At 49.7% G+C, this 18,616-nt stretch overlaps 1 protein-coding gene across 2 annotated transcripts; it reads right to left on the bottom strand.

Annotated features, from left to right (window-relative positions):
* Positions 1 to 23: 23 nt before the first annotated feature.
* Sarm1 (sterile alpha and TIR motif containing 1) lies at positions 24 to 18,099 on the bottom strand. Of its 2 annotated transcripts, XM_020182506.2 has the most exons (9): positions 17,278 to 18,099; positions 12,591 to 13,209; positions 10,321 to 10,533; positions 10,021 to 10,112; positions 9,674 to 9,909; positions 6,832 to 6,934; positions 6,572 to 6,761; positions 1,416 to 1,537; positions 24 to 1,098 (listed from the first exon to the last, which is right to left on the bottom strand). In XM_020182506.2, exons 1-9 carry the CDS (start codon positions 17,745 to 17,747, stop codon positions 969 to 971), a joined length of 2,175 nt encoding a protein of 724 aa, XP_020038095.2. In that variant the 5' UTR covers positions 17,748 to 18,099; the 3' UTR covers positions 24 to 968. The 2 variants fall into 2 exon arrangements, with proteins under 2 accessions (XP_020038095.2, XP_073902544.1); XM_074046443.1 differs by lacking the exons at positions 24 to 1,098; positions 1,416 to 1,537 and adding an exon at positions 3,728 to 5,278.
* Positions 18,100 to 18,616: the final 517 nt, after the last annotated feature.

The raw sequence follows: 18,616 nt of genomic DNA, 5'->3' as shown, positions 1-18,616 counted from the left end.
CTGCCACTCAAACGATTGTGTCTTGACCAGCTGCATCAATTGGCCTCGAAATCTGTGAGGAATACAGATTCTCATGCCACCCATGGATTTACTGAAGTGGATTTAAACAAGATTCCCAATGCACTGAGTACACACTGCAGTTGGAGAAGCTGCCCTAGGACCAACCCATGCTTCTGAGGATCTTACCTCCTCCCACACAGTTGCAGGTTCTGCCCAGGCTTGAGGGCTGCCTGGTCCCCATCTTCCCTGAGCAATAGGTAGCAACCTGGGCCGGGCTAGGTCCAGCTGGGCCTTAGGCATAGCACCAAGGCATGGGGTAAGGTGGCTTAAGACATGGCCTTCCCTGCCCAAGGAGGTGGGTCCCCTTGCCCCAGGAAGTGCTGTCTCAGCCCAGTGTTGACCCTGGATATGGCTAAAGAGGCTATCCCAAAGGAAGGCTGGGAGGGCACTGAGTGTTACAGGCAAGGCCATAGGCAGCAGGAAGGAAGAGCCAAGGGTTAGGCACAGTCTCAGTGGACAGCCATTATGGGAGTCTCATCTCTGGCTATCTCTCAGGCCCAGGCAGAGGGGGCTTGGGCATTGCCCTGACTCCTGCCTGAAGCTACCTGCCTTTACCCTAGTCAAGTCGGCTGCTCTTAGGGAAGGAGGTGGGAGAATGTGTAGCCTTCTCCCCCACCCGCATCTCCTATTTCCTTAGATGGAAGCAGGGACACAGCTCTAGGAGTAGGAGACAAACACCTGATGGCAGGGCCCAAGAGAGGAGGATTTCTGCACCTGTGCCTGATTTCCTTCCTTTACAGATACTGAGGAAGGTGGATTTGATGTGGCCATGGGGGTGGGGATAGGGACAGCCATTTCCTGAGAAAAGCCCAGACTATCTCAGCCCCAGGTGGGTGGTTTGAGGAGCTGTTCCTTTGGGGAGGACAATGGGAATGGGGTCACAGCGGGGCTTGGGAACCAGGGACTGGCTAAGGTGGACCAATTGGTGCGGCACCCTCCAAACTGGTATCGGAGCCTGCAGATGATTCCTGAGAGGAGCGGCCCTGCAGAAAGCGGATGATCTTCTCAATGGTGGCCTCCTGGTACTCATGGGACCACCTGTGGGCACAGAGGCTGAGTGGGTCAGAAGGCTGGACACAGGGAGCTGCTGGTTGGGGCCTGTTTTCATTTGCAGTTCTAGGGATTGAATTCAGGGCCTCGCACTTGCTCCACTTGAGCCAAACCCCAGTCTTTTTGCTTTAGGTTTTTCAGATAGGAACTCATACCTTTGCCTGGACTGGCTTTACAGTGCTGGGGATCAAACTCAGGGCCTTGTACATCCTAGAAGGGCCTGTTTGCTTTACCCATGGGCTGCCTGTTGGGGTGATTTGTACCCCTCCTCCAAATGGCTCTGTCCCTGGGGCCCAGGGGCTCACTTGATGCCATTAAAGGTAAGCACAGCCTGCATGTCCTCAGGCAGAGCCTGGGGCTCAGGCCACTCGAAGCCATCGATGACAGGCACAATGTTCTTGCCACAGCTTAATGCAGTTACAATCTCCTGGAGAAATATGAAAAGGGAGGGAGAGACCTGTTACAGTGTGAATCTTAAATGTCTTCTGAAAGGTCATGCATAAGAGGCTTGGTCCTCAGCTGATGGCACTACTGGGAGGTGGTGGAAACTTCAGGAAGTGGGCCTGGTGGAGAAAGTAGGTCAGGAGGGATATGCCCTTGAAGTAGTTTGAGAGACCCTCTCTCGAAAATACCCAAACCCCAAAAGCTCAAGTGGTAGAGTGCCTGCCTACCAGCATGGGACCCTGATTTCAAACCCTGGTACAACCAAAAAATAAAAAAATAAAACCACTGGATTCTCCTGAATGATGAGTGTCTTTTGCTGATGAAAGGTTGGAGTAGGGAAGTAGCCTAGAGAGCTCAGGAAGAAAGCTGGTCACCAGAAAGACCAGGGTTGGGACTTTCAGGCTCAGCCCATGACTTCTGGGGAAGGGCTGTACACTGTAACCAGTGGCCAACGACTTAATCAACCAGGCCCATGTGACAAATTCTCCTTAAAATTCCCTCAGCAATGGGGTCTGAAGAGCTTTTGGGTTGATGAAGAAGCCAGGAAAGTGAGGCCCAGGAGAAGGCATGGAAGCTCATCCTCCTTACCTTGTCCTGTGCATCTCTTCCATTAGCCCCTTCCTGAACTTGTAATAAAACCGGAAATAGTAAAGTGCTCTCCTGAGTTCTGTGAACAGTTTGGGTGGACCTAGGGGTGAGGGTGTGTGTTGTGGAGCCACTGAATTTGTAGCTCAGTCAAACAGAAGTAGCCTAGGGACCCAGGACGTGAGACTGGCAACTGATGTGAGGACAGTCTTGTGGGACTGAGTGCTATGGAGTCTAATACTACAGTACTGAATTGAACGGTGGGACATTCCCCTGGTGTTAGAGAACTAGAGAATTAGTTGTTAATGTGGAAGAACCCCCAGATGACTTGGGGTTAGAAGAAAACTTACATACTTTGGCATCCAGGTTGAGCCATAATGGGCCCTGCTCATTGTACTCCTTCCTTCTTTCTCATCTGCATCATTTTTCTCTACTCCCACCCTACCCAGCCCTGCTCCAACCCTCACTGTCTTTACTCCCACCAGGTCTCTCCTCATCCACTGTTGTCCCTTCTGATATGTTCTCCACATTGCCCTTTCAAAAATCCACTTTTCAAATTCTAGTCCTACACTATCTACCCAGCCACATAGACCTCCATCTTCTCTCCCTGACAGGACTTTTCACACATGTTGTTTCCTCTGACTAGAACATGCTTCCCTGCCCTTCTACCTACATCCGCTCATTTTTCTAATCTGTGCTCAATCAACACTTTCCCAGGGCAATTGTCCCTACTTCCCTGACCAAGTTAGATCCCCCATTACAGGCTCTCATAGGCTCTGCTGCCTATGAAAATATACAGTTGAAAATTTAAAATAATTAATGGGTAATTTACATAATATGTATCATCTCTGCCAGACATAAGGGATTATTTCTGGTTTTTTTACTCCCCTTGTTTCTCAGCATCTTTTACAAGGCCCTGCCTATGGTAAGCCCTTGCTAACTTTCTAAAGAATGGAGAAATGAATAAATGAAGCAATATAGCATAACAGTTAAGGTCTGAAATCTTCAGATCTGGGTTCACATGGAGTCTCTGAAATAAGCTCTCTGACTTGAGACAAAAATAATGGGCTCTTGAAATCTGTTTTGTGATATATAAAATAGGGTAATGACAGTCCCTATCTTACAGGATTGTTGCAGGGATAACTGAACTATTTCAGGCAAATAATCAGAGCAGCACTTAGCAAGTAGTGTATGCTTAAGAAATAAAAGGAAGCCTGGCGTTGTATTACACCTGTAATCCTAGCTACTTGGGAGGCTGAGATGAGGAGGATCTCAGTTTGAAGCCAGCCCAGGCAAATAGTTTGCAAGATCCCATCTCCAAAATAACCGGAGCAAAATGAGTTGGAGGTACAAGGCCCTGAGTTCAAACTCCAGTTGTCCCCTGCCCCACTAAGAAGAGAGAGAGAGACAGAGAAAAGAAAAGAAAAATAGGTTCTTATTTCCTCCTCTACAAGTTGAGGGGGATAAAGCCTACCTCACAACTGTTCTAGGATATTTATTTACTATTAATGGTGCTCTGGTAAGTGCTTATCGAACGCTTTTTTTCTTTCAAGGAGGAACCACAGGGATGGGACTTTCTTGAGTACAGTTCACTTGTGGTTTTCAATATTGATTAGCCACTAAATGTGGCTTTGGGAAAGGAGTATCAAAACCAGAGGCAATTAGACTCTAAAAACAACCAAAGAGGGATGACACAGTCTCTGGGACTGGTCCAAGGCAAAGGCCGCCACTACAATGCTTGCCTTTTCCCTCCCTGCTGTCTTCTGGAACAACAATAGGTGCCAGGCACCCTTGTGTAGTAGGGCCTTCCTGGGGAAAGAGCCTGCAAAACTCCAACCCTGACTGGCCTTCTGGGAGCCTCTATTTTATAGATGCAGACAAGAAGAGTCAGAGAGAGGAAGGGACTTCTCCCCAAATCCACAAATTGGCCAGGAGGCGCTAGGTCTCCAACTGAAGCCTTCACAGTTTGAGTCTGGGATTGTTTCAATCAAATCCTGCTGCCTCTCTGCTGAGCATCTGGATGAATTCTGACCTGGTCACAATTTATTTGATAGCTGTTTCATTCAGAATTACCCAGAACCAAAGACAGTACAAACTGCTCATTGCCCAGACTCAGAGGCTGACCAACAAAGGCATAATGGCTGGGCTGGGAGTGTGGTTCAGTAGTGAGCACTTGCCTAGCACTCATGAGGCCCTGGGGTCCATCCCCAGCCCACAAAAGAGAGAGAGAGACAGAGAGAGAGAGAGAATATAGCTGTTCAAGATCACACATCTGTTTTGGTTAAACCTACTAGATATGCATCAGAATCACTAATCTGTTTAATTATTGGTTCAATTATTCTATAAACTCCTTTTAAAGCCTCCTTTGTTCTATGCATGGTTTTAAGCTCCAGGACATAGCATGAACAAGGTCTGAACTCTCATAGCACTCACAGACACCTCTCTCTCTCTCTCTCTCTGCTGCCTGCCACTTGCTTAGGGTCATCAGTCCTGTTCTTCCAGGATGTCTTCCTGGCCCCTCCTACATGGCCTCTGGGGCTTGGCCTTCTTCCCCTCTGCCAATCTGGACTGCCCTCTATGTTGGAGTCCTTATCTTAACCCACTAGTTTGGGATCTCCCTGTCATGGGCTCCCTGTTTCCCAGTGTTTTAAACACAGGACTCCTCCCTGCCTTTAGAAACTCCATGAGCTGGTGCAGTGGCTCAAGTGGTAGAGCGTCTGCCTAGAAACTCCATAACTGGTTCCATAATTCTCATCCAGCCAATGGTGTACTGGTAAATGTATAACAGCTAGCATTCCATGGTGGGGAAATCCCAACCACTCAACCATACAAACAAACAGCAAAACCAAAACCCTCATTTGTAATGATTGCCAATTCCATTGGTGTAAGTACTCCCTCCGTGGCTGATTCCAGGCTAACAACATGACGTCACTGGGTGGAAAGTTGAGAAGAGATGAAGACGACACTCTGGCATCAGCTGAATGCAGCCCTGTTCAATCCCCCTGCCCCCACATGCAGCCTTAGGTCTGTGTCATGGAACACAGTGCAGGTCCTGGGAGTCAGTCAGGTGAAGTTCGAAGCCCAGCTAGCACTGTGGCCATGCAAAAATTATTCTGCTTCTCTGAGCCTGTTTCTTCATCTGTGAGATGGAAAGACAAAACCAGCAATGCACATGGGCTGGGACACTTTGATAATCCTCACCTTTATTCCTTTACTCATGCTTTTCCCCTTTCCCTGCCTGGATGCCTTCTCTTCCATTCACCTACATTCTTAAGACCCTTTACACATCCTGCTTCCTCCACAATCTCTAGCTTTCCTGATTACTTTAGCCTCTGTGTTTTCTCCCTTCACACTCCCCAGCAAGTGAGAGATTTGTCTACCTGGTTTAGCATTTACACCAACTTGAATATCATCTAGACATTATGGCATATTCTGTTTTTAATGAGGGTTTTTTTTTAAACAAGGCCTTTCTATGTTGTCCAAGCTGGTCTTGAATTGCTGGGCTCAAGTGATCCTTCTGCCTCAGCCTCCTGAGTAGCTAGGACTACAGGCACTTGCCACCAACCTGGCTCACTGTATACATATTCTTATCTCCTCAGCTACTTGAAGACAGGACCTCATCTCAGATGATTACTCTATACCTCTGCCCCTTCCCAATTCCTATTGATTGATAATCTGAAGATGTGATATGGATTCATCTATCCATCCCATCTATAAATATTCTAAGTTCCTACTGGGTCATGCACAGAAGATACAGTAGTGAGTTAAACAGATGTAGTAGTCAAAATAATTATATTAGTTACTACAATTGCTATCATTATTGAGCAGTTACTATTCTACTAAGCACTTTACAATTGGGTTCTTTTAATCCTCATAATAATATCCTAGAAAGTTAGATACTATTATTATTATTATTATTATTATTATTATATTATTTTGGTAGTATTTGGGTTTGAACTCAGGGCCTCACGCTTGCTAACCAGGCACTCTACCACTTGAGCCGCTCCGCCAGTTGGGAGTTAGATACTGGGATTGTCCACTTTTCAGAAACAAACATGAAGTTCCCTGTGGTTAAGTAACTTGCTCACAGCCCGAGCCAGGATGCAAACTTACATTCTGTGCTTTTACCAATGATTCAATCCTGCCCATCACTATCCTCCCTATCACTCACACAGGTTATTTTTCAAAGCATTTTTATCCTCTCTGACCCTCTCAACAATCTACAAGATAAATAGGTCAAGTAGATGAGAAAACTGAGGGTCAGAGCACTGAAGGGGCTGCTGTATTCCTATTCTTGTTAAGAGTTTCCAGCTGGGCCAGGGAGATGCTTTGGGGTTGAGTGTTGCTGGGGTGTGCAGAGAATGGTTGGAAAGCAGACCCTGACCTCTAGGGCTTGGGCCAATGCTACAACCACAGAGGGCCTGCCACCTACCTTGTGCACCCAGTCCTTGCAGTCATGGTCCTGCATGCATTTGTCCAGTGCTCCAGCTGACAGCACCAGCACAAAGTTTCGGGCCCCCATGACACTCTGGATGAGCTTGTCTTCGAACTTGCCTGCTTCCAACTTCTCCACATCGATGAAGACACTGAAGCCATGCAGCTGGAGGTGAACCTTCAGGAGGCTGCAGAAGGGTCCTGTGTCACTGCCATAGCCTTGTCCAAAGCCCAGGCTGCCTACCCACCACTCCTTACCTGGCTAACTGGGAGCCTGAGTTCCTTCGGTAGCTGATGAAGACATCCGGGGTGTCCCCGCTGGGCTTGCCACCAGTACAGGGCAATGGGGAGTGCAGCATTTCTGAAACCAGCAAGAGAGACAGCATGGTGAGGATAACCCCTCCCCACCACTCCCTATAAGGTACATCATCCCCTGGGGACTTAGTCCCCTGCCCACTCAGACTTCTCAGCCCAGTGTGGGCAAGGTGGCTTTCTCCAAAAAGGGTCAAATGAGTGAAGAGATTGAGCCTACAGGAAAAAAAACTGTCATCACTGGCAAGTACCTCTCAGAAGGTAGGCACCATGAAGGGCATGGTGGTGCATGCCTATAAATACCAGCTACTCGAAAGGTGGAGGCATGAGGATCATGAGTTCTAGGCCATCCACAGCAAAGTTAATGAGACTCTGTTTCAAAAATAAAATATGAAAACAAAAGGGCTGGGGGCATGGCTCAAGTGGTAGAGCACCTGCCTACCCTGGGTTCAATCCCCAATACCAAAACAAACAAAGTAGAAAAACCAGAATGGTTATATGGCAATGCTTTCACACCAACATAAAAAAGAAAAATTGTAAATCAAACCAGTGTAAGTCGGGGACTATCCATATTTACTGAGCCCAACCGGTGTTCTAGGGCCCTCAGTGCCTGGAACACAGTAGTGAACAAAACAGACGAAACTGTGGAGTCGTTGGGCAGTGCTCAGGACCAGGCACCGCGCCGTGTGGATTCTACCTTCTACCTACTCAGCATTCTGAACTCCAGCCCCAGGACCCTATTGCAGGTCCCCAAGGCCAGCCTCCTCAGTGTGTTCCCCAAATCCAGCTAGGATCGCCCATTCGAATCTCTTTGCTACACCACCAGAGGGATCCTTCTAAAATCCAAACCTGCGTATGTCACTGCCTCCGTTTAAAAACTGTTCATGGCTCCTTACTTCCCAGAGAAGCTGTTTTTTTTTTTTTGTAAGCTGCTTTTGCCCAGGACTTTTCTGTCTTTTCAAAAATGAAATCTTCCCAGTACCACCAAAGAAAATGAAATCTTGAAGTTATATTGGGAGCTAGGATATAAATATGGTAAAAGCTGAAAGAATGGTGCCAAAGCCCAGCTCGTAGGTGCTTAGTTCGTACTTGCTGAATGAATGGGTAAAATGAAAAGGATGTATCTTATAGTATTCATATTTAACACCTACAGACAACATTACTAAGTAGAAAGATGGGCTTAAATAAAATTAGATTAGTTGTCATCTAATGGCTTTTATACGTTTGGGAAATGTATTTAAATTCTTTAAAGCTTAGTTTCATTATCTTTTTTTTTTTCTTGGTAGTACCAGGGTTTAAACTCAGGGTTTTGTGCTTTCTAGGCAGGTGCTCTACTGTTTGAGCCATGCCGTAGCCTTTTTTGCTTTGGTTATTTTGGAGATAGGGTCTCTCTTTTTGCTAGTCCAGCCTGAACAGTGATCCTCCAGTTTTAGTTTCCCTCTGTTGCTGGGATTACAGATGCACCACCATGCCCAGCTTTTTTTCCTGTTGATATGGGGTCCCACAAACTTTTTTTGCCTGGGCTGGCCTAGAACTGTCATCCTCCTGAGCTCAGCCTTCCACATAAGCTGGTGATGTGAGACCTTGCCAGTTATTTGTTGAGATGGAGTTTTGCTAACTTTTTGCCCAGGTTAGCTTGGAGCTGCCATCTTCTCAATCTCAGCCTCCCACGTATCTAGGATTACAGGCATGAACCACTGGTGCCCAGCCAGTTTCATTATCTTTAGAATTAAAACCTATGGTGAAAATGTTTTTTTACACAGAGGTATGTGTTTTTCAAAAACTCCTCAAATTGGGCACTATTTTTGGGGGTTTGTTTTTGTTTTACTTGAGACAGGGTCTTACTTTGCAGCCTGGGCTGACCTCAAACTTGCAGTCCTGTTGCCTCCACCTTCTGAGTGGAGGCATGCACCACCATGCCTGGCCAGTTCTACTTATCTTTTATGTTGAAATACCTCTTTTTATCTTTAAAAGGTTTTAAAAGTTGACTTTTAAAAATGTGAATTCTACTGTATAGAATGGTTGTCGAAACCATTTAATATCTTAAAAACTTAATATAATACCTGGTATATAGTAATGGACAATAAATACTATCTAAAGAGTAAATCAGTAAATAAAAACAAGTTAGTAAATAAAGAGGGTTGGGAGAGCCCTAGACACCACTGTAAAGCACCTCGGGAACCCTACTTTGTAAGTGTTGGCCACTAGCATAATCCCCTGCATGTCCCATGTATGCACCCCACCCACTGTCCTACCTCTCTCTACACTAGCACAAGCTGCCTCCTCTGCATGGGCTGTCCTTTCTGCTACCCCAACTTCCATATATCCCTCAAGACCTGACGAGGCATTCCCTCCCCCACCCTCCAAGTCTAGACCTGGGTAGACAGGGTAGGTTCTTCTTCTGGGTTCTCACTGGAGTCCTGGGCATGCTTCCTGTTAGGACCAGCTGCCCTTTTGTATATCTGCCTTATTCCCACCCTGGTACCCACCTCAGACTGGGAAGGTTTTTTTTTTTTTTTTTTTTTGGCGGTACTGGGGTTTGAACTCAGGGCCTCATGCTTGCTAGGCAGGCGCTCTACCATTTGAGCCACTCTGCCAGCCCAGACTGTAAACATCCTAAGGGCAAAGCGCAACATGAAATTCATCTTTAACAGCCTCAGAACCCAGTCCCACTCCGCACGGTCTTTTATCACTCCCCAGGGAGGTTCTGAGCCTCTATCCTGAGCCTCCCCTCACTCTTCAAGGGCTAGGGCTGGGGTGGGGTCGAGTCCCAGGTGCGCGCACTGACCTCTGGCAGCGGAAAGGATGCGCGCACGGTGCACTCCAAGGCGGATGCCACAGTCCTCCAGCAGCTGCTGCTCAGACACTCGGTGCAGCAGGGATCGGTCCAGGCCACAGCTGACCAGGCCATAGGTGTACTGGCGAAAGCGCGGGTCCAGGCTGCCCAGCCAGTCGGCCAGGTTGCTGCGGTCGCACGTAGCATAGTTGGCGAAGGTCTTAAGCTCGGTGAGCTCCCTGAAGAACCTGCACGCCACGGAGAAGACAGAAGTTTTTTCTAACTCGGGACTGGCTAGTGGCAGAGAGGGTGGTTAGTTAAACCTGGCAAGGTCGGGCTGGCGGAGGGGGGTTCCCTACTTCTTGCGGGTGATTCCCGATTTCATGCCCAGGTCGCTCTGGAGTTCCTCCTCCGTGAGCCGCAGAAGCAGGTCGCCATCTACCTGCTGCTCCTGGGGGGAGGGGTCAGGTGTGAGGCAGGCTCTCCTCCTCCAAACTCAAGGTGTCAGGGGAGGCAACTGGCGGTGGAGAAGGCCAATGGAACCCCAAGGGTGACTGAGAGTAGGCTTCCCACCCCCAAAAGGACACAGCGGCGCCACAGGCATTAAGGCCTCGAGGGGCAACAGTGACTCCAGGGGAGGCGGCCCCCCACGGCTCTACCCGGAAGCGCTCGCAGTACTGGGAGAAGCCGATCTGCTGCAGCCATGTCTGGACCTCGGCCTCCTTCCAGCTGGCCACAGAGGGTTGGATCCGTCGAGGTACCTCCTCCCCCAGCAGGCGCAGCGCGCGCTTGGCCAGCGCCGATGTGGTGCCATTCGTGGAGTAGGAAACTAGGCGTTTCAGGCTCTGGATGGCGCCGATGTCGCTGAACACCTAGGGATGAGGTGAGGAGGGTCTAGGATCCATCAACTCTCCAGGTCCCCTTAACGTGTCCAGTCCTGCCCCTCAACTTTTCTCACAACTAAGCTCTAGTTCTCCACTAACTGACCCAGTCTTGTGGATTCTCCCTCCTGGAACTCACTCAGCTGTTGACTAGGACCCACTCCCCTGTCCCTACTACAGTGTCCATCTGCCTTAGGGTTAAGTCTGAGCTCTCAGTATGGTGGCCAGGCAACTCACAGCTCACCTCACACACACACCAAGGCTCTCACCCATGGCGTTCCCAAACTCTTAGTTCTTCTAGTCGGCCCATCCGAATCTTACTCATCCATGGGAATCCAAATTGATTAACACCTCTTACATGCAGCCCACTTTCCTTCATAGCTTGGCCCACACCTCCAGTTGGACTTGGTCCATACTCTGCAGCCCACTGTCACTAGTTGATAATGCAACTTCAATTGGACCACAAGCTGAGGACATGACTTAGTCACTGCTGGCGTCCAATACCTGGCACAACGAAGGACATGGAGTAGGGGTTCAATAGGTCGTTGTTATACTGTGTTCGCTTGGTCTTGCTGGGAAAGAGGTGGCATAGCTAATGATCAGGGGCTGCTGAGCAGATCCCACCATGGGTCCTCACTCCCTGCTCCCCTCCTAGTCCCTCTCCCAAAGCAGAATGATGTGCATTATAGCTCACTCTTTTTTTTATAAGAAAGAGTGAAGCTCTCTCAAAGAATCTTCAGGGACACACATGATGGGTGACAATCACTTGTGAGATACATTCCTCTGAGCATCCCTATACGACACCTGTGGTGCAGATGGGATAGGTGATACAGTATGCACCTCTCCCTGTGCAACAGGGCCCCCAGAGGAATGCAAAGGAGTGGCAATGGCACTAGAGGGATAATCTTAAATCTGTAATGTTTTATTTTATATTTTGGTGGTACTGGGGTTTGAACTCAAGGCTTAACACTTGCTAGGCAGGTACTCTACCACTTGAGCCACTCTGCCAGCCCTAGTTTTTTTTTTTCTGGTACTGGGATTTGAACTCAGGGCCTATACCTTGAGACAGTCCACCAGGCCCTCCTCTCCCCTTTTATTTTGTGATGAGTTTTTTCGAGATAAGGTCTTGCAAACAATTTGCCCCAGCAGACATCGAACCACAATCCTCCTGCTGTCTGCCTAAGATTATAGATGGGAGCCACGGGCACCTGCTTAAGTCTGTAATATTTTAAAAACAAAATCCACCAACTTTTGCAATGAAATGATCACTAGCTTCTCATCCAGGGAAAGAACTGCTCCTTCAATTTTCCAGAGGAGAAACACGAAGCCCAAAGAGGGGAAGCCAGGTAACCAGGGTCACATAGCAAGTTAAAGCAGCAGGCAAAGGTGGTTTAGACCCTTTGCAACGAAGGTGAGAATTCTCTGGGGTAGGACACTGATGTCCTACCCCAAGTCTCTGTCTCTAGCTGCAATCTCCTTTCCAGACTCCTGACCCAGGTGGCAAAACTGCCCACAAAGCTTCCCAACTGGGCATCTCTCAGGCACCTCAAACTCAACATGTGACTCTGAACTCACTTTCTTTCCCTCCTCCACTCAGACTCGTCTCTCACTCAGTTTACCTTATCCATATACATGGCCAGGAGTCACCCTCAGGTCCTCTCTCTCCTCCATAGCACCAAGTCCTAATCCCATTCCTTAAACAACTTTGGACTCTGTCTGCTTCTCTGCCACTGCTCACACCTTTGCCTCCATTCTCAATTCCCCACAACCATCACAGCCTCCCATGGGGTCTCCTTGCCTCCAATCTCAGCCTTGCCAGCGCCATTTGGACACAGCAGCCAGAGTGATCCTTACAAAACACAGGTGCCCCGGCTTAAAAACCTCCCCATGTCTTCCCCTTGCCCCAGAAGCCAAGTTCAAACTTTGAGTTTTTACCCTGTTTTACCTAATTCTTACATATACTTCAAGTCTCGGTTGAGTGTCACTTCCTCTAGGAAGCCTTCCCAGATGTATTCTAGCTCCTGACCCACCCTACCCTTCACCAGCACCTTCGTCTTGCCCTGCAGGCTCTTGATGGCTGCCTCCGCACACAGGTAGAAAGCCCCGATGCACTGAGCCTCCAAGCGCGACGAGTCGAGCAGCAGCACCAGGCTCTGCAGGTCGTCTGGCCCTCGGCCCTGGCTTGTGTCGCTGGCGTCCACCAGGCAGCGTGCAAAGCGGCCAGGGTCCAGCGAGGCCACGAGCGGCTCCACAAGCGCCAGCGTGCCCGAGCGCTCTACCTCGCGCTCCACCTCTTTGTTGGTGGCCAACACCGCCACAGCAAGGCAAGCATGCAGCCGCAGCAGCTCGTCCTCCTTGGAGAAGGCGAGCGGGAAGAGCCACTCAGCGGCGCGCTTTTCCACCATGCGCCGCTGCGCAGCCTGGCCCCCGTGCAGCGCGCAGTTAGCCAGCGCCAGCGCGCAGTGGCGCAGGAGAGCCGGGTCCGTGCGGCGGCACCAGTATAGCACCGCGTCCAGGCCGCCGGCCGCCACCAGCCGCTGGCACGTCTCCTCCGAGTGCTTGAACATGTGTTCCAAGATGCCTGCTACGCTCCGTGCCAGCTCCACGGGTTCGCGCTCCTTCGCCAGGTTCAGGATCACGCCCAGTCCGATGCGCGCCACGCGGTCCCTGCCAGGAGAAAATGAAAGGTAACGGTGGAGTGGCCCCAGCCTGTGGAGCTTGGCTTGCTCGTTAGGTTAGAAGTCTGGTTATTTAACCTCTTTCGACTTCACTAGTGTCACAGGACATATGGGGACAGCGTTATTCTCCCCCGCCCCCACTTTTGGCCTGCAAGGACCTGCCTATTTCAGAGAGATTATAAGGGTGCTCCATTTTGGCCAGTATGCTTGAGAAGCAGTTATGTTTCCAACTCTGGAGCAGAAACCAACCCTCCCCCTCCCCGTCCCTTTTGCGATTTTCTAATTGTAGGACCCTGGGTGCCTTCCTTATCTCTCTACTTTCCTTTCCTCAGCTCATAAATATGAAATAACTACAATATCTACTCCGTAGGATTATCAGGACTAATGAGATGACCCATACAAAGTGCCTGACACAAGAGTAAAAGCTCAACAGATGTTATCATTTGAAGTGTCACTTGTAACCTTGCCTTTAAACTTGCCTCACTCCATGTTCCACGACTGGCACCTATTTATTCACTCATTCAATGGGTATTTGTGGAGAACATCCTGTGTGCCAGGCTCTGCTCTAGGGAAGTTGATGCCTGACTGGGGTTTACTAAGAAGGCCAATGAAAAGATATTAGTGATATGCAGTGATGCTAGCAGAATTGGATGATGTAATGGAGCCTGCCTGGTGGAGGGCTGTGTCTAAGGAGGAGACATCTGAGAGCTAAATGTTGAGAAACCCCTGCCTGCAAATCTGAGAGAAGAGGGAGGGCAAAGGCCCTGAGGCTGATGAGTTGGCATATTTGAGGAAGAGAAAGAAGGCCAGAGATAATGCAATCTTTCCCAAAGAGAGTGTTGCACAGATGACAAGAGCAGGTGGGCAAGGATGCTCGCCACATTGTTATTTTTGGTGTGAGGCAGTAGTAGGTATCAGTATCAAGCCCAGGAGTACAGAGATAAGGTGAGCAGGTGCCCACTCTTGAGGATTTTGGAGTACTCACAAGTGACTGAGTAGATAATTTTGCAACAAGAAGGGTCTTCAAAACCTAACACCGAATGGGAAAAAGTGAAAAAAAAAAAGTGCTGTGTAACACAGCACCATTTGTGTAAGTTAACACTCTCACACAAAACAAGACTAAAGAGGTTACAAGAATGCAGAGAGAAAGATGCACAGGAAATATGCTGAATGGTTGCCCATGGGCTGAGTCAGAAGGATGGTGGGGGCATTAGCCAGGAGGAGGAGGGGGGCTTACATTCCAGATGCAGACATAGGCAAAGGCTTGCAGCTATTGGAGAGCTGGTGCCCTTAGCAGCCCACACTTCCACAAGGCTGAGGTAGAGGGTTCAAACAGAGTATGGGGAAAGAGGAGCTCTGTCTCCTAGGGGCCTTTTCAGCCACCTCAAGTCATTTGTACTTATTCCCCATGGCAAGTGGAAAGCCATTGAAGAACTTCAAAAAGGGGAGTGAGCTGGCCATGCATGGGTTTTAGGAAACTCACTCTGGCTGTGACAGGGAAGACAGGACCAAGGCAGAGCCTGGAGGTCAAGAGAACAGCAGGAGAGTTACCACACTCCAGGTAGAGCTGAGAGCTTCTGGTTCTCCCCAAGTGGCACTACCCCAGTTACCCCAGTAACCACAGTGCCTGTGACCAATGCAGGGTCTAGCTAAGTCAGACCATGAAGCAAGACCAATAAAGCTTTCCTGAGTTGACCAGTTTTTCTGTAGCCCATCTCCACAGGAACAAATAGGTCCTAATAATCTGTGGAGAAAAGCAGAACTCAGAGAGGTTACATGACATGCTAAGAGCCACACAGCTCCTGAGAAGGCACCAGTAGGGTTGGAACTCAGGTCTGTCTCCAGAATTCAAGATTTTTCATCTTGGCTGTAAACTCCTAGACTATCAGGGATAGGATGTGCTTAAGAAATCATCTACCCACCAGTGCTGGTGACTTAGGCCTGTAATCCTTGCTACTTGGAAGGCTGAAATTGGGAGGATTGTAGTTTGAGGCTAGCAGGGAAAATAGTTTGGAGCAAAATGGACTGGAGATGTGGTTCAACCGGCAGAGTGCCTGCTTTGCAAGCATGAAGGCCTGAGTTCAACCCTAGTTCCACAGGGGGGTTAAAAAAAAGAATGGGAATGGCAAAAAGAGGGGAGCAGGCCAGGTACCAGTGGTTCATGCCTGTAATCCTAGCTACTCAGGAGGCAGAGATCAGAAGGATTTTGGTTCAAAGCTAGTCCAGCAAACACTTTGAGAGACCCTATCTAGAAAATACCCAATACAAAAAAGGGCTGACAAAGTGGCTCAAGTGGCAGAGCACCTGCCTAGCAAGTGTAAGGACCTGAGTTCAAACCCTCAAAAAAAAGTGGGGGGTGGGTTTGGACAGGTGGAAGAAACTTCTTTAAGAGGGGGCAGTGGAGGAGTCTGGTTGGTGGAAGAAAAACGTTTTATAAACATAAATGCCCAGTATGTCACCATCTTTCTCTCCCTTCCAGTCCTGTCTCTGGGCAATCTGGAGGGTTGCAGAGACCCCACATTTCTTGGGAAGGATTTTTTTCTTGGCAGTTCTGTGATTTGAACTCAGGATTTTGATGCTTGTTAGGTAGGTGCTCTACCACTTGAGCCATGCCCCCAGCACTTTTTTTGCTTTAGTTTCTTTTCAGATAAATCAGACTTGAATCAAGATTTTCCTACCTATAACTCCTAGATAGCTTTAATTAAGGATCTGAACCACCATGCCTAGCTTGTTTGTTGAGATGGGATCTCAGTAACTTTTTGCCCTGGCCGGCCTCAAACCTCAATTCCCCTGATCTCCATCTCCCAGCACCAGGCTGGGACCTTGGGAAGGAATTTGATCACCAGGCACACTGTGCTCTGTCCTTGGTCCTGAAGCAACACTGTCATCAGTACATGTGTTGTTTTTTGAGACCAGGGACACTGGTTAATGACTCCTCTTTCAGTAATTCTGAAGCAGGTGAGGATTGTCATTTTCAGCCTTAAAAATATATCACTATGGGGCTGGGGGACGTGGCTCAAGTGGTAGAGTCCCTGCCTAGCAAGCGTGAAACTCTGAGTTCAACCTCCAGTATCAGGAAAAAAAACAAAACAAAGCAAAACAAAAATGAAACCCAGAAAACAAACCAGCATATATGCATCTTGCATCTCTTCATAGGGTGCTGTCTACACCCACTTTCCAGGGGTTCCAATTATAACCGCCCCGACCCACGTCGCAAGCCCACACCGTGAGCCCCATCACACCCAGTGACCACCCTCTCCATCTGCAAGCAAGCCCTCCATGGGCCCATTCCCATCAGGGCATCTGATGTTAGATGGGAGGTTAATGAGTTGCTAAGCAAGAAGAATCCTGTCTTAGTCTCCCAACCTAAATTGCTTCATTCATACGTTTTTAACAGTTGCATTATTTCCACCAATCATAAATCGATTTTTTTCTTTTTGAAAATGACAAGGAAAATACCTCTACCCCACTCCCATCACACTTGGGCAGCTACTCTTGTAAGCCTAAGGATCCGGAGAAGTCAGCGTGAGACTGGGGCGTGACAACCTGGTCTGCTTGCCCCCACTTACTGCTTCTTGATACAGTGTGTGTGTGTGTGTGGGGAGAGCAACACACATGGTCTGATCCCTGCCCAACTCTGCACTTCAGTTCTCATCTCCCACCCATTCATCCCAGCAGAATGAGATCACGTCTGGTCTGGAGATAGAAGGGCGCCAAGACACGGGGAAAGCAATGGGTTTAGAGGGCCATTGGCAATAGGATGCCATCTCCGTCCACAGAACTAGAGATGGGCCCTGTCCTCCAACTCTATTCTTCCTCTCCCTGTTTTCATTCCTTACCCCATTCACTCTGGGAATGAATTCTCACTACACCATTAGTTCTCTCTGAATAACTCATTAAACTTTCCGGAGCCTCGTTTTCCTAACATTTGTTAAACGAACGCACTAATCCCTATTTGTGGGGGATGTAGTGAGGTGAGGCAGGTAAAGATACAGCGTCACGCGCTAGGAAGACCCAGGCATTTCGCGGTGCTCTTGCCTCTGCCCCGCGCCCTCACCTGTTCTCAGCCACCAGGATCTGCTCCAGCAGGCGTGCGGCCTGCACGCGCGTCTCCAGCTCCGGGGCCTGCAACAGCCGCAACAGCAGGTCCAAGCCGCCGTCCAGGCGGATGGCATCGCACAGACCCTGAGCCACCTCGCGGCCCACGGCTGGCAGTAGCCAGGCCTCCTCCACTAGCTGGAAGACCTCGGCTAGGCCCGCGCCCACAGCCCGCGAGGCGCCCGCCTGCTTCAGTGAGGACAGCGCCTGCTGCAGCTCCGGCAGCGCACGCTCCAGGGCGCCCTGGACCTCGGTGCCCATCCCAGGGGACACCTCGCGGGAACCGCGGCCGCCCGCAGCCCACCACGGGCTCGCGCCGCAGTCCCGATCTGTCCCCGGCACCGTCAGCCGCTCGGCGCCCGGCCTTGGGCCCGACATGGCGAAGAAGCGGCACAGCTTGTAGGCGGAGAGGAGCAGGGTCAGGACCATGGGCACCGGGTGGCAGGGGACATTCCTGACCTGGAGAGGTGAGGCCTGGAGGAGCGACCCAAACTTTGGGAAAAGGGAGACCCAACAGGAGAAGGGGAGGAAGATGCAAGAGGGAGGAAAAGGGTACCGGGCAAGGAAGCCGGCCAGAAGTTTGGAGCAAGGGGTAGGGCTGGCTCCGGGTCGCAGCGGCTGGGGGAGTGGGCGGAAGTGGGGAGTGGGACGTCGAAGCAAGGATCCAGACGCCGGAGAGTAGAGGAAGCAGCGCCCAGAACAAAGCGCCGCGCCAGCTCCGGCTCAGCTGGACCGAGAGATGCTCTGCAGCAGCCACGCCCCTGAGCAGGAGCCAAGAGTCCCGAAGCCCACGCCCCGCGTCTGGGTCTCGTGAGCTCCTCCCCCTCCGCCTGCGCAGCCCCACCCACAAGCCTCCGTCCCCGCCCATACTCCGGCTCCGCCTCTTCCCCATAGTCGCATCTCCATATCCAGTGCAATTTGTAGCGGGAGAAGGTGCAGAGAGGACAGTGTTGGTTTCCCCCCACTCCCTCCCCCTGGGATGTGGGATCAACCCTGCTGAGTTAAAGCAATCGCAGTAGCGATTCTGTACAACTCTTTTTTTTTTACCCAACAAAAGCAATATAACTTGTACAACTCTTAAAAAGCCATTTTATGCCTGTTTCTCAAGACCCACAAATGCCTGTGGGTAGGCTAATCTACATCTGAGGTTACTGTGGGTCACAGAGAAGAGAGTGGCCAAAGCCACACTCCCCTCAGATTACAGAGCAGAAAGCGTCTGCTAAAAACTCAGGATCATGTCCGTTATGTGTTGGGCGGGATCAGAAGTCTGTGAATTAATGAAATGGGTCACAAAACTG

Source organism: Castor canadensis, chromosome 11, assembly GCF_047511655.1.
Source record: "Castor canadensis chromosome 11, mCasCan1.hap1v2, whole genome shotgun sequence".
NCBI lineage: Eukaryota > Metazoa > Chordata > Mammalia > Rodentia > Castoridae > Castor > Castor canadensis.
This window is presented reverse-complemented; position numbering and strand designations above follow the sequence as displayed.

Coding starts and splice junctions, on each gene's coding strand:
- Sarm1 (XM_020182506.2), bottom strand. CDS start 17,747: ATGGTCCTGACCCTGCTCCTCTCCGCCTACAAGCTGTGCCGCTTCTTC. Junction 1,538..6,571: donor GCAAGGACTGGGTGCACAAG/GTAGGTGGCAGG, acceptor ATATTTCTCCAG/GAGATTGTAACTGCATTAAG. Junction 1,099..1,415: donor CTTACCTTTAATGGCATCAA/GTGAGCCCCTGG, acceptor CTGTGCCCACAG/GTGGTCCCATGAGTACCAGG.